At 55.1% G+C, this 27,282-nt stretch overlaps 3 protein-coding genes across 4 annotated transcripts; 2 read left to right on the top strand and 1 right to left on the bottom strand.

Moving 5' to 3' along the window:
* The first annotated feature begins 244 nt into the window (after nucleotides 1–244).
* SLC25A51 (solute carrier family 25 member 51) lies at nucleotides 245–4,471 on the top strand. Its single transcript, XM_084224932.1, has 2 exons — nucleotides 245–394; nucleotides 1,117–4,471. The coding sequence occupies exon 2, from the start codon at nucleotides 1,799–1,801 to the stop codon at nucleotides 2,639–2,641; it is 843 nt and encodes a 280-aa protein (XP_084081058.1). The 5' UTR covers nucleotides 245–394; nucleotides 1,117–1,798; the 3' UTR covers nucleotides 2,642–4,471.
* A 127-nt stretch (nucleotides 4,472–4,598) lies between these two features.
* Nucleotides 4,599–15,809, bottom strand: DCAF10 (DDB1 and CUL4 associated factor 10). Of its 2 annotated transcripts, none has more exons than XM_084225006.1 (7): nucleotides 15,502–15,809; nucleotides 14,941–15,054; nucleotides 12,714–12,911; nucleotides 11,469–11,671; nucleotides 11,241–11,351; nucleotides 10,190–10,335; nucleotides 4,599–9,015 (listed from the first exon to the last, which is right to left on the bottom strand). In XM_084225006.1, exons 1-7 carry the CDS (start codon nucleotides 15,777–15,779, stop codon nucleotides 8,647–8,649), a joined length of 1,419 nt encoding a protein of 472 aa, XP_084081132.1. In that variant the 5' UTR covers nucleotides 15,780–15,809; the 3' UTR covers nucleotides 4,599–8,646. The 2 variants fall into 2 exon arrangements, with proteins under 2 accessions (XP_084081132.1, XP_084081133.1); XM_084225007.1 differs by having other exon boundaries at nucleotides 4,599–8,991.
* A 5,493-nt stretch (nucleotides 15,810–21,302) lies between these two features.
* Nucleotides 21,303–26,389, top strand: TRMT10B (tRNA methyltransferase 10B; the record flags this gene model as incomplete). The annotated part of the gene is made up of 7 exons (XM_084224745.1): nucleotides 21,303–21,740; nucleotides 22,171–22,449; nucleotides 22,685–22,837; nucleotides 23,199–23,277; nucleotides 23,561–23,628; nucleotides 23,819–23,942; nucleotides 25,756–26,389. 7 exons carry the CDS (start codon nucleotides 21,303–21,305, stop codon nucleotides 25,938–25,940), a joined length of 1,326 nt encoding a protein of 441 aa, XP_084080871.1. The 3' UTR covers nucleotides 25,941–26,389.
* Between the last annotated feature and the right edge of the window lie 893 nt (nucleotides 26,390–27,282).

Genomic DNA, 27,282 nt, shown 5'->3' with positions numbered 1-27,282 from the left:
GCCCACTCGAGGGGCACAGAGCCCGGCCCGGCCCCGTGCGGGTCTGAGCTCCGCCCGCGCCTCCGCACCGCCCAGGGGGCGTGGCTATAGGATCACCGCGGTCTGATTGGCGGACGCGTGTGGAGGCGTGGCGTGTGTCAGGTTGGTTGACACCGACGGGTCCTCGCGCCCTCCGCCGGCCCCGCCCCGTGCGGTAGCGTGGTGGCGTCACACGGCAGCGCGGTGACGTCAGAGAGCGGCGCGAGGCCGCGCCGGGCCGGGCGCTTGTGGCTGTCGGTGCGGGCCCGGTGCGCTCCCGGTGCGCTCCTCTCCGCTCCTTTCTGCTCCTCTCCGCTCCTCTCCGCTCCTCTCCGCTCCTTTCTGCTCCGCTCCGCCATGGCAGCGCCGCCTGCAGGTGCGTCCCGCCGCCGCGGGCTGTGCCGCGGCCGCGCAGGCGCCGGGGGAGCGGCAGCCGCGGTTCCCTGGGCCCGGCCGGGCCGCAGCCGCCGCCGGGCTGACCTTGGGCCCCGGTGGCGCCGCTGGAGTCCCGCCGGCAGCGCGGGGGTGGCGGTGCGGCACCGCGGGGCAGCGCACGGTGCCGGGGGGAGCGGGAGCAGCGCGGGGCTCCGGCTGGCGCGGCCCGGAGCGGGGAGGCCCCGCCGGGAGCCTGTCGGGACGCTGCTCCTGCACCGGGAGCGCGAGGGCTTCCCCGGGGACGGAGACTCTGCTGGCATCAAAGGCAGCGGGAGCCTCGGAGAACAAACGGCTCTCCCGTTCTTTCCCCATCCTTTCTCTGCCTTTCTCCCCCCGCCCTTTTCTTCCCTCCCTTTTCTCCTCCCTGTTTCTCCCAGCTCCTTTCTCTCTCTCCCGTCCTTTCCTTTTCCTTCCCCCTTTCTTTCTCCCCTCCTCGTTTCAGTAGCTCCTCATGCCAGGCTGGGCTGTTGTCCCCAAACACCCCCTGGATCCTGGGATCTCCTGTGTGCTGCTGGTGCTGGGGAACATTTGAGGCTCAGGAACATCCCCAGCCTCAAAGAGACCTTTTTGGGGCTGAGCTGTGGCCAAGGGTGGGATTTGGGCACCTGCAGAAACATCTTTTCATAACTGTTTAATAAATAATCCCATTCATCTGTCAAACAGGGCTTGCCAGGTAAAGACCCCTGCAGTCCTCCTTCAGCCTGTCTGGCCAAGCTGCCTCTGTGCACGACCTCCAGGACCCTGGCCGCAGCTGAATTCCAGGTGTGACCCTCCTCAGCAGAGCGTGGACGTCGGGCAGAGGAGGCTGCGTGGCAGTGAGCTGGGACTGTCCTGAATTTCTGCACTGCGCCAGTCAGGTCACACCTGTGTGGCACCTGTGCCTCCCTGTGGGTGGTGGTGAGCCTGAGCCACGCCAAGTGTTACCTGGTGTTTAGGGGCACAGGGAGAGGCAGAGTGTAAGGATCAGGCTTTGTAATGCTGCTGCAGGTGTTTGATGTAGTTTTGGTGTTCTGTAGGTTTTTTAGCAGCCTCTCTTCTGTTCGCACAGTGTTCCGTTAGCGCGAGGGCCAACCTTTTGCTGTTGGAATTGGTAATTCCGGGGGGATTTATTTCTGTTGGAGTTTGGAGCAGCGCAGAAGGGAGGAAGTGCTGCTTTCTGTGGTCGCCTAGCTGTGAGCAGACATGGCCCGGCAGCCGTCGGAGCTGGCCGTTTGCTGCGGTTCCGCCCGGGCCCCGGGGCGCTGCTGGGCGCCGCGGGGGTGATGCGGTAGCGGGCGGCGCTGCGGGGCCGGCCCGGCTCTCTGGCTGTCTCTCCACTGCGCCTTCTGGCACGGGCAGCAGCGCCATGGCTCCGGCGGCTCCCGAGGAGGCGCCGGGCTCCTCGGGCAAGCACTACGTGTGCGGGCTGTGCGCGGCCTTCACCAACATCGCGGTGACCTTCCCCATCCAGAAGGTGCTGTTCCGGCAGCAGCTGTACGGGCTGCGCGCCCGCGACGCCGTGCGCCAGCTGCGCCGCGACGGGCTGCGCACGCTCTACCGCGGCATCCTGCCGCCGCTGCTGCAGAAGACCACCACGCTGGCCCTCATGTTCGGCCTCTACGAGGATTTCTCGGCGCTGCTGCTGAGCCACGCCCGCGCCCCCGAGCTGCTGACGCGCAGCGCGGCCGCCGTGCTGGCCGGCACCACCGAGGCCGTGCTGACGCCCTTCGAGCGCGTGCAGACGCTGCTGCAGGACTACAAGCACCACGACAAGTTCACAAACACTTACCAGGCTTTCAGGGTGCTGAAAGCCTACGGGGTGCGGGAGTACTACCGGGGATTGGTGCCCATTCTGCTGCGGAATGGGCCCAGCAACGTGCTCTTCTTCGGGCTGCGCGGGCCCATCAAGCAGTGTCTGCCCGAGGCCACCTCGCACAGCTCTCACCTGGTCAACGACTTCATCTGCGGGGGGCTGCTGGGCGCCCTGCTGGGCTTCCTCTTCTTCCCTGTGAACGTTGTAAAGACTCGCATGCAAGCTCAGATCGGTGGTGAATTTCAGTCCTTCTCCAAAGTGTTAGTGAAGATCTGGCTGGAACGTGACAGGAAGGTGATCCACCTGTTCAGAGGAGCCCACCTGAACTACCACCGCTCTCTGCTGTCCTGGGGGATCATCAACGCCACCTACGAGTTCCTGCTGAAGCTGCTGTGACCCGTCCTGCTCGTGGGGCACCAGCACTCAGTGTCCTCGGTCCCACGGAGCAGTGCCTGTGCCTGTGACAGGTAATTCCTCCCAGCCTTCCGTATTTATGGGGTGAATGGTGATGCATTTAAACCTTGGTGCAATTATGATGAACTTCTTATAGTATTCCTTTGCTGGCAGGTGAGTTTACCCATAACAGAGCTACCAGACAAACACAAAGTGTAAAAACGTAAAAAAGGAAAGAATAGTCTGTATCACTCCCAAAATTGCGCTATGTTCTGTGGTGGGATGCACTCCACTGCCCATGTTTAGAACATGAGAATCAAGGAGGAGCTAAAGAAAAACAATTCCATTGCCTGATCATCTTCCCAGTCTTGATTTTGGAACTGCATTTTCAGATGTTTTGAGGTCCTCGTTATTTTGTGTGAAGCTCGAAGGACAGATAAAGAAGGGGATAGCTGAAGTGCAGAGCTCCCAGCTGCACCTCAGCTGCTGCAGCCACCGCAGGATGCAGCCTGTGGTGACCATGTCCTCCGGCCGTAGCACTGAACGTGTGACCTCAGCCCAGGCTGGATCTGTGTGTGTGTGTGCGTGTTTGTTCGTGTGCCTTCCTGTCACAAGGGAAAAGTGGAAGGAATAGGACAGCAAACTCACTACAGCTTTAAAGTGTCCTTTCTCGTTAAAAAACATGGAATTTGTTCTGTTTTTTTTCTGGGGACTTTTTATTTTTTAATTGCTGCTTTTTCCGTTGCCTCCAGCTGCAGGATCAGGGAGGTGTCCCTGTCTGTAGGGACACTCCAGCTCCTGCAGCTGCTCAAGCACTTCACACAGGCTTTTTGCACTGCCACGTCTTGTCTTTTCTCAGCTCCCTCTGTGGAGTTACCGATCACGAGATGTTTGTACCCAAAACTCGGGGTTCTGCCTGCTTGGTGTGTTCTGTTAAAGGTTCTGAACACAGGAGTGGCACAGGTAAGGTGAGAGTCCTGGGTGACCTGCTTCAGTGGAGGTCTGTAGGTATAGTGGAGATGAAAAGCCAAAGATGACCTTGGAAGCAGGGAGCAGGAAAAGTGGAGTGCCTGGAGATGCGTTTCAGGACTTCTGTAGGCAAACATTGAAAGGGACTGACAGAAATCTGTCTTACAGACACGGGAGTTGAGAGAGAGAAGACTTGAGGCTTTAGCTACAGGGACAGAAGAGCAAGCACAACCCTGAGCTAGATAAGGGTCCCAGCACAAGTGTTTGAATCTTCCTGAGGGCTTCCTCTTTAATTAAACTATACATTCACATATAAACCAAAACACTTTGGATGATGGGGAGCAGCAAAGCTTTCAGACACTGCTTTGAATTTAGTCTTTTCTTAAGTCTTGGAGAGGCTATTGCTTTTTTGAATTTGAGTTTTCCATTTGCTAAAACTGTCTTCCAAAATTGATCCTAATCAGTGTGTTGTAATCATACAGTCCTGAGCTTCAGACAGCAGCGGGTGGGCACAAGCGCGAGTTCCTGTATCCCAGTGGTGATTATCCATCTAAATAAAATGTTTACTGAATGTTTGTTACTGGCAGAATCTGATTTTTACCAGTGTACCTTCTTTTTGTAATCACTCCTTGATGGAATAAAAACAAAATCTGCGTCCTGTTTCTCTGTGGAAGATGTCATGTGCTCCTGTAATGTCGGGGAGGCCAAAGTGTCGAGGGTGAGTTTGGCACAAGCCCAGAGCTGGCTAGTGCCCAACTACCCCAGCAAAAATGAAACAGTGGAGTGCTGGGTCTGAGGTTCAGAGTCAGTTTTGACTCTTCAAATGTCACCTTCAGAAAAATTTAATGTAAAAGCACTACTGTGACACACACGCTTGTGAATGGCAGCAGCTAAGCACTAGGAAGTGTTTTTCCTCTTCATTTTAGGGGGCAGGCAAGATGCAGCATGGCTCATTTTAACATAAATAAAATACATTTCAATTCAGTGAATTATTAAATGTTTATTATGCAAGCAAGAGAAACTGTCCACAAATAGTAAGTTACTGTACGGCTGTAAGTACAATACTTCCAAAGCAGTTCCGATACTTCATATACAGTATTAAAAGGCTACAGGTTTTACTAGGAAATCTCAGGTATTTCAAAATACTCTACATGCACAATTTGTTTCTGTATTAAAAACCTTATACTTAACTGAGGATATTTAGTGCTTTAGAAAATGCACCTTTTACTAAGATCAGCCAATGAGAAGTTTCTGTTTCCTGCAGGTTAAAAACATGATGGGTTGTTGACTTCTTCCTTTCTCTCCAACTTCTTAGAATCTTAGAAACTAAATTTTTTGAAAGCTTTCATTTGGCAAGTGTATTTCTTTTTTCCCAAGTGTTTATATGTCCTAGAGCAACAGACCCATGTATTACGATGTCAGAACCTTCTCCACATCAGTGCTACCCAAATTAAAATCACAACACAAACAAACAGAAACAAGGCCCACTAAATTAACCAAGACCCCTCCCTCCCTTCCCGAAAAAACTGATGTTTACATTCTAATTCTGGTAGTAGGCATCGAGCTGTCCTTACCCCAAGACTCCACGAGTGCAAACAATCCTCTGTGTGTGTGTGTGTGTCGGCACCGCTGTGCTTTTCCTCTATCCCCATGGTGTGGCGGTACCGTCCCTGCGTGACCCGGCGCGGTCACCGCCGGCACACGGGGCTGCGACGGGAGGAGAACCGGCCCCGACACCGCCCCGGCGCCGCGGGGCGTTCTCCGGCGGGGAGCTCGCGGTGCGGAACCACCACCAAGGCGCCGCATGCTCGGCGCTCACAAACGCTGCGGATTCATCCAGCGCTGCTGCACCTGGGCACAGACAGCCCCGGCGTGAGCCACCCCGACCCTCGCTCGGCGCAGTCCTTGTCTCCCTTGGAAATGTTTCCTTACAGTTGTTTCACAGTTTTGTACACTTCTCGAGGTCAAGCATTCAATTTTTGAAACACAACTAGAAGATAAGCTATTTTTTTTTTGTTTGACTACCTAGAAATAACCCAAAGCTCACCAACACATAATTTCATTGTTTCAGTAATGCTGAGAGAGAACTGAAAACACTTTCACCACCACATGACTGTGAGGCATATGTCAGCTGTAAGCCACTGAGAAGTGACCTTCACAGGTAAAACATGGTAAAGCCTTCATGGAAAACTTCCAAGTTTGTTGAAAAGGAGTAATCAATCGAATGACCAAAATCTAAGACTACCTACTCACTCTAATTCAAACTTATTACAAATGTCATCTGAAAAACTAAGTAACATTTCTACAGCATACATGTACAGATTCTGTCATTTTATGCATCTGCTGGACACGCTACAAAAGCATCAGGGTGACCAACCCCCTCCACCAGGTGAGCTGCTGGTCCCAGAGCCAGGCAGGGCCTGCCAGCCAACCACAGGTGCTATCAAGGAGCGCTGGTGACACCTCTGTCACCCATCTGTTGCTTCAGGGCTATGGTCCTCTATACAGAAAGGTGAGTGTCCAAAGCTCAGCACAATACTGGTGTAAAACACAGCGTATCATGAGGTAGAATTAAAAAGGTAACACTCAGTGCATATTCACAGGCATAGCGTTACAGTCACTAGGGATCCACCAGTCTGAGGAGGTTCTGACAGGAAAAACAAAAACAGCCTTGGAAACACACAGACAGAGCCAGCCAAGAACTGCCTCGGTCCTGTGGGTGCTCCTTCACCTCCAAAACAAACACTGTGCAAGCCCATGAGAACTCCAAGGTTCTCTCAAGTGTCCCTGTAGTCCCTTCTGTGATGTGTAATAAAACATTAAATAAGGTGAGAAAACAGTAGCCTGGCAGTGGGACAGCAAATGCCTGGGGAAAAACTGCTGTAGTCTTGGGCAGGACCTGGGTTTTTTTCCCCAAACAGTTTGGCCCATACAAACTCCTGGTAGCTCTTCCTTTGCATAAAAAGCCTGTCTGCCACGCTTGTCCCCACGTTTCCTGCACGCTGCACTCCCAGGGCGCTGAACCACAGCCAAAGGGATGCCCTGAGAGCCTCCACAGCCCGGCTGACCCACCTGCCCCACCTGCCCCACGTGCAGGCTCAGGCCAGCAGAAGGGATGTTTGCCCTCAGATTGCCTAACACACACAACTGAAGGCTTCGTTTTACCTAAGAAATTCTCCAAAAGAGGAAACTAGGGATTTTCTTCAGTCATAATGCAGAGGAGGCTTTAGTTTCAATGATTTCTGCACCAATACCAGGGTATACTACCCACATAAATAGAAAGCTACAGGAGGGTTCTCAGGCTTACATTTCCAGCTCTCTCACATCCATAAATGTTATCTTTATCCCCAAATACATTTTGCAAAAGGCTTTGTAAGAGTCAGCTTTGAACAAGTGTGCTCTGCTGAGCCAGAGAGATGTACCTGAACACCAGCAGGTGACAGTCCTTTCAGGTAAAGTTCCCTGCTGAACTGAGTGTGTGACTAGTCTGCAAAACTTCATGAAATACTAAAAACCCTCATCTTGGAGCATGTAAGTGATGAGAATGTTAGGAACTGATATGGATGTACAACACCTGTGCATTTACAAGGTTAGCTCTATTAACTCAAGGACTGAAATCTGGCATTCATACTCTGGGTGTGACCACAGAATCACGGAACCCCCTGAGCTGGAAGGGACCCGCAGGATCAGCCAGTGCCACCCCTGCCCTGCCCAGAGCCCCAGCAGTCCCACCCTGGGCATCCCTGCAGGGCTGTCCAAGCTCTGCTGCAGCTCTGGCAGCCTCGGGGCTGTGCCCATCCCTGGGGAGCCTGGGCAGTGCCAGCAGTTACCCTCTGCGGGAGGAACCTTTATGATCTCCATCCCACATTGGCCTGGCCCTGTCCCAGCTGTGCCCTGGCCCTGTCCCTTGTCATGGCAGTGAAGAGGTCAGTACCCACCTCTCCTCTGCCCCACAGGAGGATGTTCAGAAGCACATGAGATCTCATCTCAGACTCCTGCAAGCTGAACAAACCAAGTGATCTCAGTTGCTCTTCATACAGCTTCCCCTCCAGGGGTGAGCAATACAGTGTTCCACACCTGATAACAAGCCTGGTTAAATCCAGGTAAATCTCACCGTTGACAGGTTTGTTTTTAATCCCCTCCCAAACTGACAGCACATGTGAGGAAAGGCTCACCTGGTGATACTAGGGACACATCCAAATCAATTTCTCCCACAGGTAGAGTGCAGCCAGGTGTGTGTGGAAAAACAGCTGGGTGGGAAATGGGAAATACCCAACATCAGAAAAAGCCACCATGATTCAGATGTGGAAAGCCCCCTGCAGCAGACACCTGGCAGAGGGGCCAGAGCTGCCCTGCTGCACGAACCCAGAGAGATCCCCTGGGCCAGGGTCCTCCCTAGTGCTGAGTAGTGGGCTCAAGGGGAGCCTGCCTGTGCAGGGGTGGGCCTGGGTGACCTCCAGTGGTCCCTGCCAGCCTAAGCCACACCTTGACTCATTTTTCTAGCCAATGACAACCACATTAACATAGAAATGAAAGCAAAATTCCTTTTGCTTTTTTTTTTTTTTTTTCTTTCTTTTTGTTTTTGGTGAGAGTGACTAACCGTGTTGCTTACGTAGACAAGCAGTCCATTATCTACTAATCACCACAGAGTTTCTTCAGTGACAGAAGAGGAAGCAGAGGTGAGGCAGTCCAGCTCCTGTGGGACAGGAGGAACGCGGGCACCCTGCCCCTCTGTGCTGCTCCAGACAGCCCACTGGAGTTGTGCTGAAGGAAACAATCAAGTATCAGGGTACAAACACAGCAGGACAGCAGCCCGATGGCACAGGATCAGCAGGAGCAGAGGTCTGCTGGCAGGGCTGTGGGCTCACAGATGCAGGACCCAGATCCACACGGTGCTGGCCTGAAAAATCCTTCCAGGTCACATCCTGAGGCCACGGCAGCCGTGACCTCCTCTGGGCTCAGAGGTTTTGGAGAGAGCACACTTCCACTCAGCCGAAGGAAAACCCACCAACGTCCATCCAGGGGGGCTGCTGGCGTGCCTAGAACTTTGGCTGGTAGAGGGAGACGCGTCCGCTAAGGCACCCCGAGGCAATCTGACAGTGCGTGGGCGAGAACTTGGTGGTGAGCACCACGTCGTTGTGGGAGTAGAGCGAGCGGATCTCGCGCAGGGGGCTGGCCTCCCGCGGCAGGCAGTCCACCAGCTCGCTGCAGTGCGCGTCGAAGCCCAGCAGGCGGATGCCGAAGCCGTGCGGGGACGAGATCATGCGGCCGTCGGGGCTGAAGCAGAGCTCCTTGATGTAGCCCCGGCCCACGTTGGCCTCCTCGATGCAGTGCGTCAGGCGCAGGGAGCAGCGCGGGGACACGGGGCGCACCGGGGCTCCTTCCTGGAATTCATAGACACAAGTCCACTAAAGGGAGAGGCAGAGAAAGGGACACTGAAAGAGAAGTAAAGCACTGCAAACACACATTCCCTCCCCCTGCACCTCTACAGGTGACAGCAGCTCCTGTGAACAGGTAATGGCACAGGAGGGACACGCTCCTGCTGACCTGCTCCCACTGCCTCAGCATCTCCCTCCCTGTGAACTAGCCAAGCAAAGCACCTGCCCAGCACTAAAGCTGCTATTCTGATTAAATGGGTGACAGATATAATCTTTCCAATCTAGGTTTCATCTGCAGAGAGCAAAGCCTAATCCTTTGGCTGGGCACCTGCTCTAATTTAGTAAATATTTAAATTAAGTCTATACAGTCAAATTCAGCTGACTGTACCTCAGAGCAGATCACTGGCATTTTTTGCCTTTGACTTCAAAAGGAATGGAATCTTGAAGTAAGCAGGTAAGAGATTTTTAAAGGACGGTTGTGAACAGCTCTGCAGGCCGTTTGTTATTTGTGACACACATTAAGGATCCCTGTCATCTCATTATTTAATATCAGAACAAATGTTAAAAAAATAATCAATGACCAAGTTTATATTGTGCTGATTCCACTTCAGCCCCAAGACAAGCATTCCTAGCTTTGTTTCATGCATCCTTCTGAAATAACCACAACATGAAAATTACCAATGAATATTAATAAAACAGAGTAAGGCAGACTCTAGGACTAAGAAAAAATATAACTCAATCATGACTACCAACTGACCCAATGTAACATTTTACATGTTACAAAAATTTTGTGTTGTACATCAGTTTGATCGTTGCAGAGCCAGCATTAAAATTTATAACCAATCTGCTAAGCTTCCACTCAGTCCTCTACACTTGTGTAAGGGGTTACCTTTACAAAGAGTGACTTTCTTCAACAACAACAAAAAATCCCAAATAAATGCACAGACACAACAAAAATCCCAACAAAACCAAATGAACCTCAATTTACATCAGCAATCAAAGTAACTGAATCATTTATTCTTGGTCCAGTACTATTGTTTACTGTTGGTCAAGTTAGAGGAGCAGAATCTGCAGCTTGCAGCTGAACTGGAGCTGGTCTTATGACTTCCCGCATCAAGGAAAAAGCTTGAAGCAGGTTCTACCAGGAAGCTCATTTAAGAAAAAAGCCCAAAAGCAGATATTTGAAAGAAGAGCACTGTGTTACCTCCTGGTCATCTGTGTTGCTGGAGCAGCGCAGCAGCGTGGCCCAGCCCTTGGGGTGCAGCTGCAGCGAGGTGATGCAGTTCCCACGGTCTCTTTCTCCAGGAACCTCTGGTGTTAACACCTCAAGGCTATTCCTAGGTGATCCCCCTGCAAGGGAATTAACTGTGAGTCTCAGTGAAATGCACACAACGACCTCCACCTCTCTGACCAGTCCTGCTGCTGAAATGGGGTCACACCTGCGGCAGCTACCGTGGCTGCCAGGACAGACAGCACCACCAGGACAGGCAGACTCAGAGGGTAACAGGAACTCTGAGCCAACACCCATGGGCTCAGTCCCCACTTCAAACAGCTCCTTTTTATGAAATTTCAGTGGCAAGACCTGCACTGAACCCACCACATGGACAAATACACTAACCTTCCACACTCATTAGTATTACAGCAAAATCTAAAGAGTGAGGTTATCATAAGAATTGCTGATTCTCAAACTTGTATGACGTGCTCTCCAAATTCCTCCCAACACTTGCTCAGCTTGCAGCTTTTCTCCCTCCTTCCCCTCACCTCTAGGTAAATCACTCCCTGGAATCCAGCTAAGCCTCCTCTCAGCAGTATGTTTCAGCATCTCACAACCATGAGTAGCTAAAAATTAACATTACATTCTTTGAAAATACAAGGAATGCACAAAATGTTCACCCATTTGCCAAATTCACGCTGATTCTCTGGATTTTTTCCCTAAAAGAACATTCACACAAACTTTGTTCTTGGAAAAACACAAGGAAAAGGGAGCACCTCCATGAAACAACAACATGCTAACATAAAATACAGATCTTGTTACTTTGACTGAGATTTCTCAGACATAAAACCTGATTAGATCCCCAGGCTTTAGCGTGCAATGAGATTTTATTGGTTTAATACAAGTCTCAGCAACACTCTTTTTTAAAAACTACAGGTCAAAAAGCAGTTCTTCACTATTGTACCCTGGCCTCTTTTGGATACAGTAAATCAAAGTCAGGGTTTCTTCTCATTTGTCTTTTTGTTTAGTGATCTTTTCCTACCTTCTCTCTGGGAGGGCCGTGATAAGGTTTTCTCAGAGGGTGGCCCCGAGTTGTTCTGGTGGCAGGGCGAGCTCACGGCTCGAGGGCCAGAGGAGCCTGACGACGTGATGTCTGCAAACACACAGGACAGGTGAGCCCACAGGTGGCCCAGCACAGGTGGGCTGCTGGCCAGGAGCAGCCCACAGCACAGCCCACAGCACAGGCCCTGCACACCTCTCCAGCACTCACCTGAGCTCGACGTGGTCCTCCTGGCCCGTAAAATCGGGTAGCTGCCAACCTCTAAAGACTTGTTTAGGTCAAGGTCGTGCAAAATCAGAAGGTAACCGGAGGAGGTGGAGATCAGCATTTTGGAACAGTCTGGTGTCAGCCTCATTCGCATCAGAAAACGAGTGTGAAAAAACTTCTTGTGGGGACATCCATCCTCTGTGCACCTGAACAGCAAGACAAGCACAGGAGCTCAGATGGAGGCCCTGACTGTGTCCACAAGGGTCCAGGATGTGCACAGCATCAGTACTTTTGGTCACTCCTAAACCTTTTTTTCAAGCACTTTTATCCTACTTTTTAATGGAATGGGTGAAGTCACATCCTCCCACAACTACAGCAATGAGGACAGAACCTTCTTTGGAAGGAAGAACTACACTCTGGCACGTGGCTAGAGAAGCTCCTTTCTAGCCATTTATATTGCCAGAGAGGCAATGCAAGCTCTTTGTGAAAAACGTGTATTTTATGATTGGCTTTTGGCAAATGTTACAATGAATATTACATGTGTTAGTTAGAAACTGATGCTGTATTAATTGTCTTAAGTAGTGTGTTAAATATAGTTTTAGGTTATAACATAAGGTTAAAAAAGAAACTATGCTATGTAGGATACTTTCTAGAGAAAGGGCTTGCAGTGAGATAGCAGCCACTATCTCTGAAAGACATAGGACACCTAAATCTTTCAGAGAAAGAGAATTTATTGCTCCATTATCAGGAGAAACTAACATCTTCCTGCCTCACTCAGCCCTGAAGATGCCATCAGGGTTCAGAGGAAGAAGCTGACAGTGCCCAGACAGAATCCTGTGTTTGAATGGAATTGATGCATCATGTATGAGGTGTATGAATATGCAACAAGCTGTTGTTTTTAAGGGTTAATCCTCTGTTCATGTGGGTCCTTTTTGGGGCTTGTGTTGCCCAGAAAAGAGGTACCCAGACTGTTCATAACTCTTTGTTTTTATTGTTCAATATTGTCCTAATCCTAATTGTCTAAATTATAATTACTCTAATTATATTGCTATTTTTATAACTATTTTCTTACCATTAAACTTTTAAAATTTTAAAAATAAGTGACTGGCATTTTTCACATATAGTTAGGGGCAACAAACTGGCCCCAGTGTTTCAGAGCACAGTGCATGGAAAGCCTGGTGTGCCCGAGCTGGAGTGTGCCCGAGCTGCTGTGCTGCACAAGGGCCACGTGGCAGCCCAGCCCCGTACCTGTTGGTGTCCCAGATGATGACGTTGCCATCGAAGCCCGAGGTGACCAGCAGCCTGGTGTTGGTGTCATATTCAATGTTCTTGACCCAGCTGGTGTGGCCATGCAGGGTGCACACTTTGGTGTTGAGCTTCCTCAGGTCCCAGAGAGCGATGGTGGTGTCGTCGGAGCAGGTGGCAAACAGCCGGTTATCCAGGAACCTGCCAGGAGGGAACAGCTCAGGGTGCCCTGCAGGCCAGCAAGCCAGCACAGAGACACCAGAGCAGCCCAAACAAACCCCTCTGAACTGGCCAGCACAGACAGAGCAACCCCAAACAAACCCCTCTGAACTGGCCAGCATAGACAGAGCAACCCCAAACAAACCCCTCTGAACTGGCCAGCACAGAGACACCAGAGCAGCCCAAACAAACCCCTCTGAACTGGCCAGCACAGACAGAGCAACCCCAAACAAATCCCTCTGAACTAGCCAGCACAGACAGAGCAATCCCAAACAAACCCCTCTGAACTGGCCAGCACAGAGACACCAGAGCAGCCCAAACAAACCCCTCTGAACTGGCCAGCACAGAGACACCAGAGCAGCCCACATAAACCCCCTCTGAACTGGCCAGCACAGACAGAGCAACCCCAGACAAACCCCTCTGAACTGGCCAGCACAGACAGAGCAACCCCAAACAAACCCCTCTGAACTGGCCAGCACAGACAGAGCAACCCCAAACAAACCCCCTCTGAACTGGCCAGCACAGACAGAGCAACCCCAAACAAACCCCTCTGAACTGGCCAGCACAGACAGAGCAACCCCAAACAAATCCCTCTGAACTGGCCAGCACAGAGAGAGCAACCCCAAACAAACCCCTCTGAACTGGCCAGCACAGAGATACCAGAGCAGCCCAAACAAACCCTCTCTGAACTCAGCACAGAGCACGTGCCAGCAGCAGCTCAGCTGCAAGCAGAACTGCTGGGGTACGAACCAGCAGTGCCTCTGGAGCAAACACAGGAGCACAGCACAAGTTTGGTTTGGTTTGGGGTTTTTTGGGGGTCTGTGTGCTAATGAATTGTGTGCCAGCCAGAGGGCAGGTGCTCAGACAGAACCCCCAGGGTAACTCGGCCTGTTCCCCCTCTGCACAGCACTCAGCTTGCTGGGGCTGGCAGCAGCACAGCTGGGAAATTGACTGAATAAACAGAGCCTAGAGGTTTCTGAAGCAAATGCAAGGCTTTCCAAAAACACCGAGTGAGGATGAGGCCCCGTTTGAGCACACGCCAACACAAGTTACTCGGTTCAGTGAGAAAATGAGCGGATTAAATCACTGAATTTGCACTGGGCAGATCAAAGGTGAGCACCACTGGAACTCCAGCACGCCTTCAGTTTCAAAAGGACAGGGCACACTGGCTTATGTTTGGAATTCCTTTGGTGAAAGCACTCTGTTAAGGAAAGCCCTACCTGAGATAAAAGGCTTAAGACGCCCATCCAAAAAACACCCACTAAAAATCCTTTAGGATCCCAGAGCTATACCACAGCAACAACAACCAGCTGTCATGGAAAAAATCCCAAACTTTGGTAAACAGCTGGCAGTTTTGGTGCTGCCCACAAGGAAGCCCTGCAGTGCTGCAGTGACTGCAATCCTGCTCACTGACCTGAACAAGGCTCCAGGTAATGCTGCAGAAACTGTGCAGAACAGAGGTCAGCTCCTCTGACTGACCACAGGAACCCACACACAACTGACACTTGTAATCCAGCTTTCCAAACACACTGATGTAAAACATCAGTCTCTTGTAAAAAGGACAACCAGTTTGTGAAAAACATCACCTTATCTGATGGACACTGCATCATATCTGGCTCTTCTGAGTGAAAACACTCAGAATTTTCTACAGTTTTCTTGGGGTTTTTTTTATTTGGTTTAGTTCTTGGTTGAAGTTTTTTGTTGCTGTGCAGTTGGTTGTTATTTTGGAGTGGGTTTTTTTGCTTTGAAAAAAGCAAAAAAGTGAGTGAAGAGCAGCTGCAATATCGTTAGAAGACACCTTAAATTCACACCTCAAAATCTATTCCCGGAACCAGAACAACTTAAACCCCCTGAATGTGAAAGGGAAAATACTACATGATAAAAACAGTGATGGATTTAGAGTCCTCCTCCGGCTATCTCCAGCTCTATCCCAGGCAAGTGGCAAAGTAAGATTTAAACTCTACTGCCTAAGCACAGGCTGAGTTGTGTCAAAAGGTCCCTCCCGACCCACCTGATGTTATTTACACAGTCTTCGTGAGCTTCAGAGAGGGTCTTGATGTGCTTTGAGGATATAGGGTCAAAGAGCAGGACCTCAGTCTGTTCACAGGCCACGGTCAGCACGGAGCTGCAGGGAGCAGAACAGAAAACCCCCCGTTGGTGGTGGGCTTTGCCCCCCAGCAGCTGCCACAGATTCCCTGTGACACCTGGCCCCTCTGCCCACACATTCCAGGGGCTCTAAGGCAGGAAAGGAACGCTGAATCAAAGCTTTATCTGCAAACCAGCGCGGCTTTTTTCACTAAAACCTTGCAAAGTACAGGTTTAGCAGCACGGGGGGTCCCCCGGTCCCCCCCTCCTGCACAGGGAGAGGCCGCGCTGCACGGGGAGGTGGGAGGGGCCCAGCAGCACACCTGACGGCAGGTAGTGCCCCAGTCCTTTAGCGCACAGCCCAGGGGTGCTGCTGACGCAGCCAGCGATGACACCCGGTCACCAGAACGGGCCCTGCGCCTCGGGACCCCGGCACACCTGGGCGGGCAGCCCGGGCACGCCGCCACCGGGATCGCGGCACACCTACCCGTCGGGCGAGTACTCGAGGTTGAAGACGGCGCCGTGCGTGCGGGTGCTGAGGGACACGGAGTCGGCGGGCTGGATGGCGCCGTACAGCCCGGTCATGGCGCCGAACGTGTCCCGCGCCGGGTCCACGGCGGCCCCGCGGCCCAGGCAGCGCCCGCGCAGCCAGGCGAAGAGCCCGCCGGGAGCGCCGGGCCCCAGCTCGGCGGGGTCGCCGTGGCGGAGGGGCTGCGGCTCCGGGCCCGGCTCCGGGCCTGGCTCCGGCCCCGGGCCCTTGCTCATGGCGGCGGCAGCGCCGGCCCGCGTCCGCCCCCTACCGGCCGCCCCGCGGCACCGCGCCTGCGCGGCCCCGCCCCGCCCCGCCCCTGCCGCCGCCGGAGCGCCACGGTGCCTGCGCGGCCCGCCCCCGGCCCCGCCCACACGGGTCACGTGTTCGCCGCCCCACGTGAGCGCGGTGCCTCAGGGCCGGCTCGCCCGGAGCGGCGGCGGGGGCTGAGCGCCGCACGGCGGCCGTGCTGCGGGCAGGAGAGGGAGCGGTGGGGACCGAGCACCGCTTGGCCGCCGTGCTGCGGGCAGGAGAGCGAGCGGCGGGGACCGAGCACCGCATGGCTGCCGTGCTGCGGGCAGGAGAGGGAGCGGCGGGACCGAGCGCTGCATGGCCGCCGTGCTGCGGGCAGGAGAGCGAGCGGCCTCCAGAGCGGGGCTGTCCGCCCGCCTGCGCGGGGAGCCGGGACACAGCGGCACACGGGGCCTGGGCACGGGCTGGCAGCAGTGAGAGGGCGGCTGTAACCCGGTCCTGCTGGTGTCCCTGTGCAGCGGGTGGAGTTTACATGGGCGGGCTGGAGATGGGCCTGCTCTCCCTCTGGGAATGCAGGGCAGGAGAAAGCTGCTCCTCTGGGAATGCAGGGGGCAAAGGCTGCCGTGCTGTCCCAACCCCCAGATTGTATCCATGTAGGAATGCTTGGCTCCTGCCCTGGGCACAGCATCTCCCCATGGGATGATGGAATTTGATCAGCCCTGCAGGGACACTCAGTGGGCATGGACAGAAGGTAATTAATAATGAATGGCCCATGGACAGCAGAGATCTCCTGGAGGGAGGGTTGGCTGTGGGAGAGATAAAGAGCACAGCCCCATGAACAGAGGAGAGCTGCCCCAGCTCTGACAGATGGGAGTAGAACACACACATATCTTACAGTCTAGGACAGGGTGTAGATGGGAGCTGTGCCCTGGGGAATGAGCCCTCCATGGGGACAACCCCTCTGGCCAAGGCCCAGCACCCTTTGCCCTCCTAAAGACAATTAGCACCAGGTTTTTTTCCAAAACTACCCAGGGAGGCTCAGGGTTCCTCATCCCCACAAAAGCCACTGCTTAAGTGGACTGTGAATATTTCTCCTTAAGTTTTTATAAACATAACTGACATAATATTTTTATGAACTCATTAAATGTCAATATGTTTTTTTAAACAGTGTGTCCTGAGAGTGTGGAAGCTGCTACTAAAACCTGATTGGCAAAGAGGAATGTGGAGAGGGCTCCATTCTGGTCTGGTCCCGTGCAGAGGGTGCAGGACAGGATCTGTCACAGCCCCAGGGCAGGACCAGCCCCTCCCCTGGTGTTGGATAATGCCTTTTTCCTGACCCAGAGATGGGGCAACTGAGAGGTGTTTCCAAAACTTTTATTCCATTTCCAGTCTCATTTGAAGGGTGAGACAGTACAGATGTTATAATGCACACCATCACGATTAGAAGCCAACTGTTTCCTAATTCCAATGCACTGTAAGTGTTTCTTGGTCTGTCAGCCTTAGCCACACCATGCTGTAGATGCCTTGAAGCCAATAATCCAAAATCACCTCTTGTGGGTCCCAGGACAGCGCATCTTTCACAGTTCTGTTTCCCCAAAGTATCCAGTCTCACTTGCAAGGCCACCCTTTGAAACTTGTTTCCAGCTCCATTTCTCTCTCAGCAATGTCTGTCCATTCCATGGCATTTCTAAGTCAGCATGTCTTGTCTCAAAGTTTGCACCTGGATGCACACTTTGAGAGCCTTCTGTCAGGCTTTGAGAATTCTCTATAAATCCATTTCCCACACTCTGGGGTCTGTTTCATGCTGGGAGTGCCACTGTGACCTCTGTCTTATCCCCAGAATGTTTCTTCTGTTCCCTACAGATGAACTGAGTTTCCTCCAAAATATTCTTTGTCCCTAGTGTGCTACCCCGGGTCCTACCCCAAAATTTTCTCTACTTGGCTAGTACTGACCATTTTTGCCTCAAAATTGCCAGCTCAGCCTGGGGTCTGCCTCGTTCCTGGGGACCTGCTGGGACACGTGGGGCCGTGTCCCTGGTCACAAAGAGCCCTGCCCCAGTCCCGGGGAGAGGGGCCAGGAGGAGCCCAGTGTGCTCATGGACCAACAGGAGCACAGAGGGGGCTCTGGTGCTTGGGGCTTCCTCAGCAGAGCCCTTCTGGGCAGTGTGAAATGTGCTCCTGAGGGTGCCTCAGGCGAACACAGGTGCTCTCCTAAGGGACTGAAAAATGCCTGTTTTATTATGGACTTTCTGCAAATATTACAGTGAATATTATATGTGTTATGTTAGAAAGGTATGCTGTGTTAATTTTCTTAAGTAGTGTGTTAAATATAGTTTTAGGTTATAACATAAGGTTAAAATAGAAACTATGTATTTGAGATATTTTTTTTAAGAAAGGAATGAGGTACTCACACTGAGATAGCAGCCACAGGACATCTAAAGCTTTCAGAGAAAGAGAATTTATTGCCCCATTATCGGGAGAAATGAACTTGTTCCCGCCTCACTCAGCCCTGAAGACACCGTCAGGATTCAGAGGAAGAAGCTGACAGTGCCCAGACAGAATCCTGTGTTTGAATGGAATTTACTCATCATGTATGAGGTATGTGAATATGCAACAGGCTGTTGCTTTTAAGGGTTAATCCTCTGTTAATGTGGGTCCTTTTTGGGCTTATTTTGCCCAGAAAAGAGGTACCTGGACTGTCCCTAACTCTTTGTTTTTATTGTCTCATATTGTCCTAATCCAAATTGTCCGAATTATTATTACTCTAATTATATTGCTATTTTTATATCCATTTTCTTACTATTAAACTTTTAAAATTTTAAAAACAAGCGATTGGTTTTTGACAGAAACAAAAGATGAGTCAGTGCTGCAGCCACTCCCCAGTGTGGGACACAGCCCCCTGCCTGGTGGAACGCCCATCCTGCAGGGACAGCAGAGCCCTGTGCCGTGGGCTGAAGGGGCTCCAGGCACTGCTGCCTCCTCAGTGCCAGCCAGCTGTGCTGTGTTTGCAGGGAACGCCCCACAAAGGCAGGAATCATGCATCTGACTCCACGTTCTCAGAAGGCTAATGTACTGCTTTATATTACTATATTACACTAAAGGCTGTTATACTATACTATCCTAAAGAATGCAGAAAGGATACTTGCTGAATGCTAAAAGATAATATTGAAAACTCCTGACTCTCTCCAGAGTCTGACACAGCTTGGCACTGACTGGCCAAAGAGTGAAAACAACTCCCAGCAGAACCCAATGGAACAATCACCTGTGGGTGAACAATCTCCAAACACATTCCACATGAGCACAGCACAGGAGATGTAAATGAGATAAGAATTGTTTTCCTTTTCTCTGAGGCTCCTCAGCTTCCCAGGAGAAAAATCCTGGGCAAAGGGATTTTTTCAGAGAATGTGAATGCCACACAGGTGTGAGCTGGGCTGTCAGTGATGGAGAGAGGCGGGGAGGCTGATGGTGATCAGAATCCCATTTTATTGTGGGATGCAAATGTTGCAGCCTGCATAGCTGCTGGTAAAGCCCAGGTAAGGAGGCAAGAAGGGCCTTTGCATGGTACCCACAGGTGTTTAATTCAGCCGTGTGGTGAGATGACCAGGGCCCAGGCACACACACATGCAGGGTCCAGGTTTGTCCCTCCCCAGGGGCCAGGGTGACCCTGGTCTCAGGGCAGTGCCAAGATCAGGGAATAGGGAGGGACTGCTGCAGGGACACAGGAGCAGACACAGGAACAGGGGAAGGAGCCCGTGGGGTGTAACAGCTTTTTGGGGGAAGCTGCTTCTGTCCCCAGCCTAGGGGATGCCCCCAGGGTCTCCACATACAAACACTCATATACTATTTCAGGGAGACCAGTCATGTGTACCACAGGGATTAGGTTACACACAAACTTATGCATATAACATCTCTTACTTGCAGAGTTTGATGGGATTTTCTTTTTCCAGTAAACCTGTCTGATTGAACCTTCTTGCAATCCAGGTCTAATTTTCAAAGTTCCATTTGCTTTTGCCAAGGTTATCAAATCTCTTATGTTAACCAGGTCCAGAGTCCCTGATCTGTCTTGTGTCCCCCAGCACCCAGCACTGGGCCTGCCTGGACACCCTGCTGTGCTCTAGAGCCGGGCTCACTCCTCCCGACGGGCGCCGTGCTGTGCTCTGCACCCAGGCTGAGGCTGCTGCTGGACATTGCTGACCCTGACAAGGGCTGTCCATCTCCTGCCCTGACTGCAGGCAGGCTGGGGGGCTGCAGCCAGGACAGCAGGTCACGGTGGGTCAGCTTTGATTGATATCCCCTCCCTCTACATCCACCCATTTCAGACACTGAGCATGACACCACGGAGTGGGGGATGCAGATTTCTAGAGCTGTCGGGGGATCCTGCTCATGGCCTGGCCAGCCAGCGGTCACTTGGCTTCCTGCAATTCCAGACAGAGGGCTGTGCTGGTCATGCAAGCCGCCCACTTTTTCCAAATCAGAAGTAATTTTTTGGGATTTATTGCCTGTCCAGATTCCAACAGTTATTCAAATTCCATCTGCTTATGCCTATCTGCATACTGTGAAATACAAAGCTGTGTTTTGTGTCTGGCACAGAAAGGAAATGTGTGTATTTGTGATTGTGATATGTGTGGACACCAACCATGGGACGACTGCAAATTCTAATAATAACTGAGGAAAGTAAAGCATGGAAGAAGGCCTCTGAACCAGCCTGTGTTTGCAATTAACCTGGATTGATTTAGGAGCATTGGAATTACAGCGTTCAGGATGTTGCTCTTTGCTTGTAGTCAGGCCTTAAAGAGTGCTGCAGTGGTAACCTTTTCAGGTATAATTTTAGAATATTGTTTGTATCCTTGAAACTATAGCTTTGGAATGTATAGAAAGGAAATGTGCTTATCTCACTCCTTAACAAAACTGAGGAAAACAGCTTGAGAAGGGAAGATGGACATCATCTCAAGGATTTACAACTTCACCAAGGGAAGCTGGACATCACTGTTGTGAGATTTATGGTCATTGTAAAAACAAGGGGGACCCACATCTGGGGGGCTGGACTTCACTGATAATCCTTGTAATAACAAGGGGAACCCACATCTGGGGGGCTGGACTTCACCAGATGGGATCTGTCATTGTTCTTGAGGAAACTGGACCAACATCTCAGAGGCTGCCACCACCATCTGGGGATCCTCCTTTTTGGGACACATCCTGGGAAAAACTAAATCACAACAGTGTATAGAATTGTGATGTAAACAAGTAGAAATAGAAACTGCTGAGAAAGCCTCTGAGTACCCTATAAATACCTGTAAGCCCAAATATCAGTGCAGTTGGAGGGAAAACTGCCTCCACTGTCCCCAGCGCTGTTTTGCTCATACTTTACCATAATTAATTATTAAATTGATTGTTGCTTGAATATTGGCCTAGTCAAGCTTTTTATTTATAATACAGACACAGTATAATGGGACAGAAAAGGAAGAATAACGATAAAAGAATTCGAATATACAAAGCAAGGGTGCACAATGGAGGAGCATCCGTGGGAAGTTGTCCGCAGCCGACCAGGGCGGCGGCATCTCTTGTGTGAGCCGGTGACTCCGCACGGCGACAAACCGGGAAACGGAGAGCGCCGTCACGGAGCGGCACCGGAGCCGGCCCGCCCGGCGGGAGAACGGGCACCGGGGCCAGCGGGATCCGCGCAGCGAGCGTGGGGCTCGGCGGGGCGGTGCCGCAGCGCGGGGGACGGGCAGAGCGCCCCGGGCCCGCCCCTTCCCGCCGGCGGCGCGATGGAGGCCGGGGCGGCGGCGGCCGCGGAGCCGGCGGCGAGCGCGGAGCCGGCGGCGAGCGAGGCCGAGGCGGAGGCGGCGGTGCTGGCCGAGGCGCTGCGGCTGCTGCGGATCGAGCCCTCGGCCGCGGGCGAACCCAGCGCGGGGCGGGCGGGCGACTCGGCGGAGCCGTGCTCGGTGCGTGCGGCGGGGCCGCGCTCGGTGCTCGGTGCCCGGTGCGTGCGGCGGGGCCGCGCTCGGTGCTCGGTGCCCGGTGCGTGCGGCGGGGCCGCGCTCGGTGCTCGGTGCCCGGTGCGGGCGGCGGGGCCGCGCTCGGTGCCCGGTGCGTGCGGCGGAGCCGTGCTCGGTGCGTGCGGCGGGGCCGCGCTCGGTGCTCGGTGCGTGCGGCGGAGCCGTGCTCGGTGCGTGCGGCGGGGCCGCGCTCGGTGCTCGGTGCCCGGTGCGTGCGGCGGGGCCGCGCTCGGTGCCCGGTGCGGGCGGCGGGGCCGCGCTCGGTGCTCGGTGCGTGCGGCGGGGCCGCGCTCGGACGCACCGGTGCCCGGTGCGTGCGGCGGGGCCGCGCTCGGACGCACCGGCCCCGCTGAGCGCCGTGCCCTTCCCTCCGCAGAGGAACGCGCTGCGGAAGCGGCGGCGCTGGCTGCGCGTTCTCGCCGCCCGGCGCGGGAAGCGGCGGCAGGAGCGGCAGCGCCGCCGGGCACGGCGGGCAGCAGCGGACGGGGACAGCCCGAGTCCGGCGCTCGGCAGCGGCCCCGCCGGGCCCGGGCCGCCGTCCCTCCGCCGCGGGAGGGTCCCGGCTGCCCTGGCCACGGAGCGGCTGCTGGAGGCGAGGGCGGCGGGGCCGCGGCTCTGCGTGGACCTCGGCGTGGGCGGCAGCATGAGCGAGAAGGTGCGGGGGTCCCGGGGCTGCTCGAGGGTCCCGGGGGCTGATCGAGGGTCCCGGCGCTGCTGAGGGGTCCCGGGGGTCCCGGACAGGCTGCGGTCCGCGTGTTCCCGTCCCTCCTGCGGGCACGCACCGGGAGCTCGGCGGGAGCCGCCCCGGGCCTCCCGCTGGCGTGTGACCGAGCTCGGCAGTGGGGTCCGCAGCCCCGGGCCCGGGGTCACCGTGCCGCTGTGTCCCCCAGGAGAGCGGCCGCCTGGCCTCCCAGATCCGGAGGCTCTACGGGGCGAACCGCCGCGCCGCTCGGCCCTTCTGGCTGTGCCTGACGGAGTTCGCGGCGGGGACGCCGATCTACGAGCAGTGCTTCCGCATGAACGACGGCTTCGCGGGATACCTGGTGAGGGTCTGGCCGCGGGATCGAGGAGAGCCCAGCCCGGGGCTGTGCATCTTACGTAGAACTAGTCAGTAGTTGCTGCTCTCCCTTTCTCAAAGCGCCCCGAGAACTTCTGATGAGGAGAGAATTTAATGGAGTTTTTAGGTGTATTGATCAGTGCCTAGAACAAAAGCATTGTCCAAGTGAAAAGGAAAAACCCCAGGTCACTGGAGATCTGTAGGATTTACAAGACCTTTAGCAGTTTTTATGTCCAAAGCAGCAGTGTCAGTGCCAGGATAGCTCTTTGTCTGGGAGGGAGGGGGCTTTGTTCTGGCAGATGTACCTCAGGCTAACAGGCTGCTTCACTCTGTCTTGTGTTTTTGAGATGGATACAACTCCAGAGAGTTACCTGGACCTGTTTCCTTTGGAGACCATTGTTTATCTCACTCCAGACTCTGAGAATGGTAAGTATTTCACTTTAGGAAGGGGAGAGCCAGGGCAAAAGGCTGACTTTTAGAAATTTCTTTTTGAGGCCATTCCGTGCTTCAGGCAAGTTGCTCCTCACTCACATGGGTGTCTCACATGGCATGAGCCATACTGTGTGCTCAGATCTGGTGCTAATCTGTGCTGGTGGGACCTGTGTGTCCCAGGCTGCAGCCCCTGGGGCAGGGAGGCTCTGCCCAGGGCTGTCCTTGGGAGGGGGTGTGCTGGGAGAGCTGTGCTGTGGGTGACTGCTGCCCTTTGCAGTCCTGGAAGACATCGATCCGAGCAAGGTGTACGTGCTGGGAGGGCTGGTGGACGAGAGCATTCACAAGGTGCGTGGTGCCTGCCCCCTCAGCAGACACATCCCACTGCTCTGCCTGCTTCCCCCAGCCCTTCTCCCTCAAATTCTGCCTGGAGCCAGCAGTGAGCTGGGGGAGGCTGCAGCAGCGTGAGCCCCAGGGCAGGTTTGGCTGGGTGGCCGCGTGTGAGGCCGTGTGTCCGTGTGTCCGTGTGTCCCTGCAGCAGCTGACCCTGCGGAGGGCGCGGGAGCAGCGCCTGCACACTGCCCGGCTGCCCATCCGGGAGTTCATGGTGAGAGCCCCCAACTCCAGGAACTACCACTCCGAGACGCTGGCCATCAACCAGGGTGAGGGGCTGGGGGCTCACTGGGGGCTCGCACGGGGCTGGCTGTGTGCCCTGTGAGGGGCTGGGGGCTCACTGGGGGCTGGCTGTGTGCCCTGGTGAGGGGCTGGGGGCTCGCACAGGGCTGGCTGTGTGCCCTGCTGAGGGGCTGGGGTCTCACATGGGGCTGGCTGTGTGCCCTGGCGAGGGGCTGGCTGTGTGCCCTGGTGAGGGGCTGGGGGCTTGCACGAGGCTGGCTGTGTGCCCTGGTGAGGGGCTGGGGGCTCACATGGGGCTGGCTGTGTGCCCTGGTGAGGGGCTGGTTGTGTGCCCTGGTGAGGGGCTGGGGGCTCACATGGGGCTGGCTGTGTGCCCTGGCGAGGGGCTGGGGGCTCACACGGGGCTGGCTGTGTGCCCTGGCGAGGGGCTGGGGGCTCGCACGGGACTGGCTGTGTGCCCTGGTGAGGGGCTGGGGGCTCACACGGGGCTGGCTGTGTGCCCTGGCGAGGGGCTGGGGGCTTGCACAGGGCTGGCTGTGTGCCCTGTGAGGGGCTGGGGGCTCGCACGGGGCTGGCTGTGTGCCCTGGCGAGGGGCTGGGGGCTCACATGGGGCTGGCTGTGTGCCCTGTGAGGGGCTGGGGGCTCACATGGGGCTGGCTGTGTGCCCTGTGAGGGGCTGGGGGCTCACATGGGGCTGGCTGTGTGCCCTGGTGAGGGGCTGGGGGCTCACACGGGACTGGCTGTGTGCCCTGGTGAGGGGCTGGGGGCTCACATGGGGCTGGCTGTGTGCCCTGGCGAGGGGCTGGGGGCTCACATGGGGCTGGCTGTGTGCCCTGTGAGGGGCTGGGGGCTCACATGGGGCTGGCTGTGTGCCCTGGTGAGGGGCTGGGGGCTCACACGGGGCTGGCTGTGTGCCCTGGTGAGGGGCTGGGGGCTCACTGGGGGCTCACACGGGGCTGGCTGTGTGCCCTGGTGAGGGGCTGGGGGCTCACTGGGGGCTGGCTGTGTGCCCTGGTGAGGGGCTGGGGGCTCACTGGGGGCTCACACGGGGCTGGCTGTGTGCCCTGGTGAGGGGCTGGGGGCTCGCATGGGGCTGGCTGTGTGCCCTGTGAGGGGCTGGGGGCTCACTGGGGGCTGGCTGTGTGCCCTGGCGAGGGGCTGGGGGCTCACATGGGGCTGGCTGTGTGCCCTGCTCCCTGCCCCAAGGCAGGGGCACTCGGGTACAGGGGCTGCTCTGGGGACAGGCCACAGAGGGATGGCACTCCTGAGGCCTGTGCCATCCCAGCCGAGTCTGGCCAGCAGGGAGGGGGGTTGGTGTCCTGTGCTCCCATGGGCTGGCACTCCTGGTCACAGCAGAGGATGTGCTCCTGCTCCTTCACCTCTGCAAGGTGAATGCCTCTCTGTTGGTCACTGCAGAGGGGCTCGTGACCCAGGCCACCTCCTCCTCCAAGTTTTTACCCCTGGTGTGAGGATTGTGTTGCCCCTCCATGGACAGAAGGCAGAGGAAGTGGCTGGGGGCTCTGTGTGCCCAGGCCGTGGGGTCTCCCTGCATGGGAGTGATAGTGGGAGCACAGCAGGTGTGGCTCTCTACAGGGGGGGCACTGGTGGGTGGCACATGTCAGCCAAGACAGTGATGGGGACACTCGCTCTAGTTAACACAGCCACTGCTTTGCCCAGAGCTCCCTAAAGTCCTTTCCAAAATACCTGTCTGCCCCAGGTGGGGTGGGAGACCTTCTCTGGGCCAGCTGCCATCACCTCCCTCGTGTTCAGTGGGTGTGTGGAGGTACTGGCACCATTGTCACAGCACATGTGTGACCAACACCTCTGTGTCCTGACAGTCTTTGACGTCCTGTCCACCTACTACGAGACACGGAGCTGGCCAGCAGCTCTGAGGGCTGGAGTTTCTTCTGGAAAGGGCTACGTGCTCCCAGACACAGCAGATCAGGTGGAGACAGCCCAGAGCGCCCAAGGAAATGCTTTATTTTGTGGTGAGGAGCTGCACAGGCAGGAAGCACCAGCGTGACTGTGCACAGGACACAGCAGTTTGCAGCAGTGAGAGGACCTCGCTGGAGCAACACCTTCTACCTCAGGACTGCGGTGCTGGACACGGCCGTGCCCCCGAGCAGGAAAGGAAAGCCTGGCGGAGCCTGGGGTCAAGTGAAAACTGACAGGAATTCAGTTTTGCTTCTTTGCAGCTGTTCGTTTGTGACTCCTGCACCTGCGCTTGTTCTGAGGTGGGGAGGAGAGCTTTAAGGTGTTTTATTGCAATAGAGTAAGGTGAGGTTGGGATTGCAAAGCTCTTGGGCAGGGGAAAGGCCCTGCCAGGGGACAGGAGAGTGCTGCTCCTGCAGGAGAACGAGGGATGAGGAGCAGCTCCCAAGGGCACTGTGTCCCAGCAGCTTAAACCCACTGACACTTGGTGAGTTGTTGAAGCCTTTGGCTAGTTGTATGCATCTAATATAAAATAAAAGTTTAGATCCCCATTGTGTCCCTACAGTTACTGGTGAGTGGCACCTCGTCACAGCTGGCACACGCAGGTCCCTGAGCCCCGTGTCCCTGCTGGGAGGTACCTGGGCCTGGCCGTGCCCTGCACAGAGCAGTGTCACATGCCAAGCCACAGCAGAAAAAAAGTGTGTTTGGGGCAGCTGAGCCGATACATTACCTCAGCCATTGCTGCCAAAAGAGCCCTGAAGCCTCATGGCCGGTGGCAGCAGGACCTGAAGGTCATCTGAGGTAAGTTTGGTTATGTGTTTTCATTCCTCTCTCCCAGCACCCCCTTTCACAGCCCAGGGCTCGTGTCTGAGTGCGTGTGACAGGGCTGTGCAGGAGCAGTGGGGCTTTAACCCAGCTTTGAGGTTTAACCCTGGCCTGCTTTAACCCGAGGTTAAGCCACCACAGGGGCTCCGGGTGCTGCTGTGCCCTGGGGGCTCCTGGCAAGCCGGGTGTGCAGATGATCCCCGTCAGTGTCCCAGCGCCAGGGGACAGTCCCGTCCCCACCGTGCCCGGGGAGGGTGGTGCCATCACTCAAGCCCACCCGTGCCCCTCAGCTGCCGAGTGCAGACCCCCACACTCCGTGGGGAGAGGCAGCCCCCCCCAAATATCCCCAGGCAGGGGGGCCGGCTCTGCCCTGCAACGTGCGGGAGGCTCAGCCGAGCCCCCCTCACCTGCCCGGGCTGCGGGGCGCAGGGCTGCCCCGGCCGGGGGAGCCCCCGAGGGTCCCCGCACGGCTCCGGCCGCGCCGTCCCGGGCTCGGGCTCGGGCTCGCCCTGCCCCCGGCAGACGCGGCCGGGCGGAGCTGGCGGGGCCGGTCCCGCTCTCCCCGGGGCAGCGGAGCCGCAGCGGCAGCACACCGTGCTCGGCTGGCA

The sequence above is a fragment of the Fringilla coelebs genome (genome assembly GCF_963513975.1).
Source record: "Fringilla coelebs genome assembly, chromosome: Z".
NCBI classification, from domain to species: domain Eukaryota; kingdom Metazoa; phylum Chordata; class Aves; order Passeriformes; family Fringillidae; genus Fringilla; species Fringilla coelebs.
This window is presented reverse-complemented; position numbering and strand designations above follow the sequence as displayed.

What these genes read in the sequence shown, in the direction of transcription:
- SLC25A51 (XM_084224932.1), top strand. Translation starts at nt 1,799, where the DNA reads ATGGCTCCGGCGGCTCCCGAGGAGGCGCCGGGCTCCTCGGGCAAGCAC.
- DCAF10 (XM_084225006.1), bottom strand. Translation starts at nt 15,779, where the DNA reads ATGAGCAAGGGCCCGGGGCCGGAGCCAGGCCCGGAGCCGGGCCCGGAG. An exon ending in GAGGACCACGTCGAGCTCAG is followed by an intron (nt 11,352 to 11,468) that starts GTGAGTGCTGGA and finishes GTGTGTTTGCAG; the next exon opens with ACATCACGTCGTCAGGCTCC. An exon ending in GCAACACAGATGACCAGGAG is followed by an intron (nt 9,016 to 10,189) that starts GTAACACAGTGC and finishes CTCTCCCTTTAG; the next exon opens with TGGACTTGTGTCTATGAATT.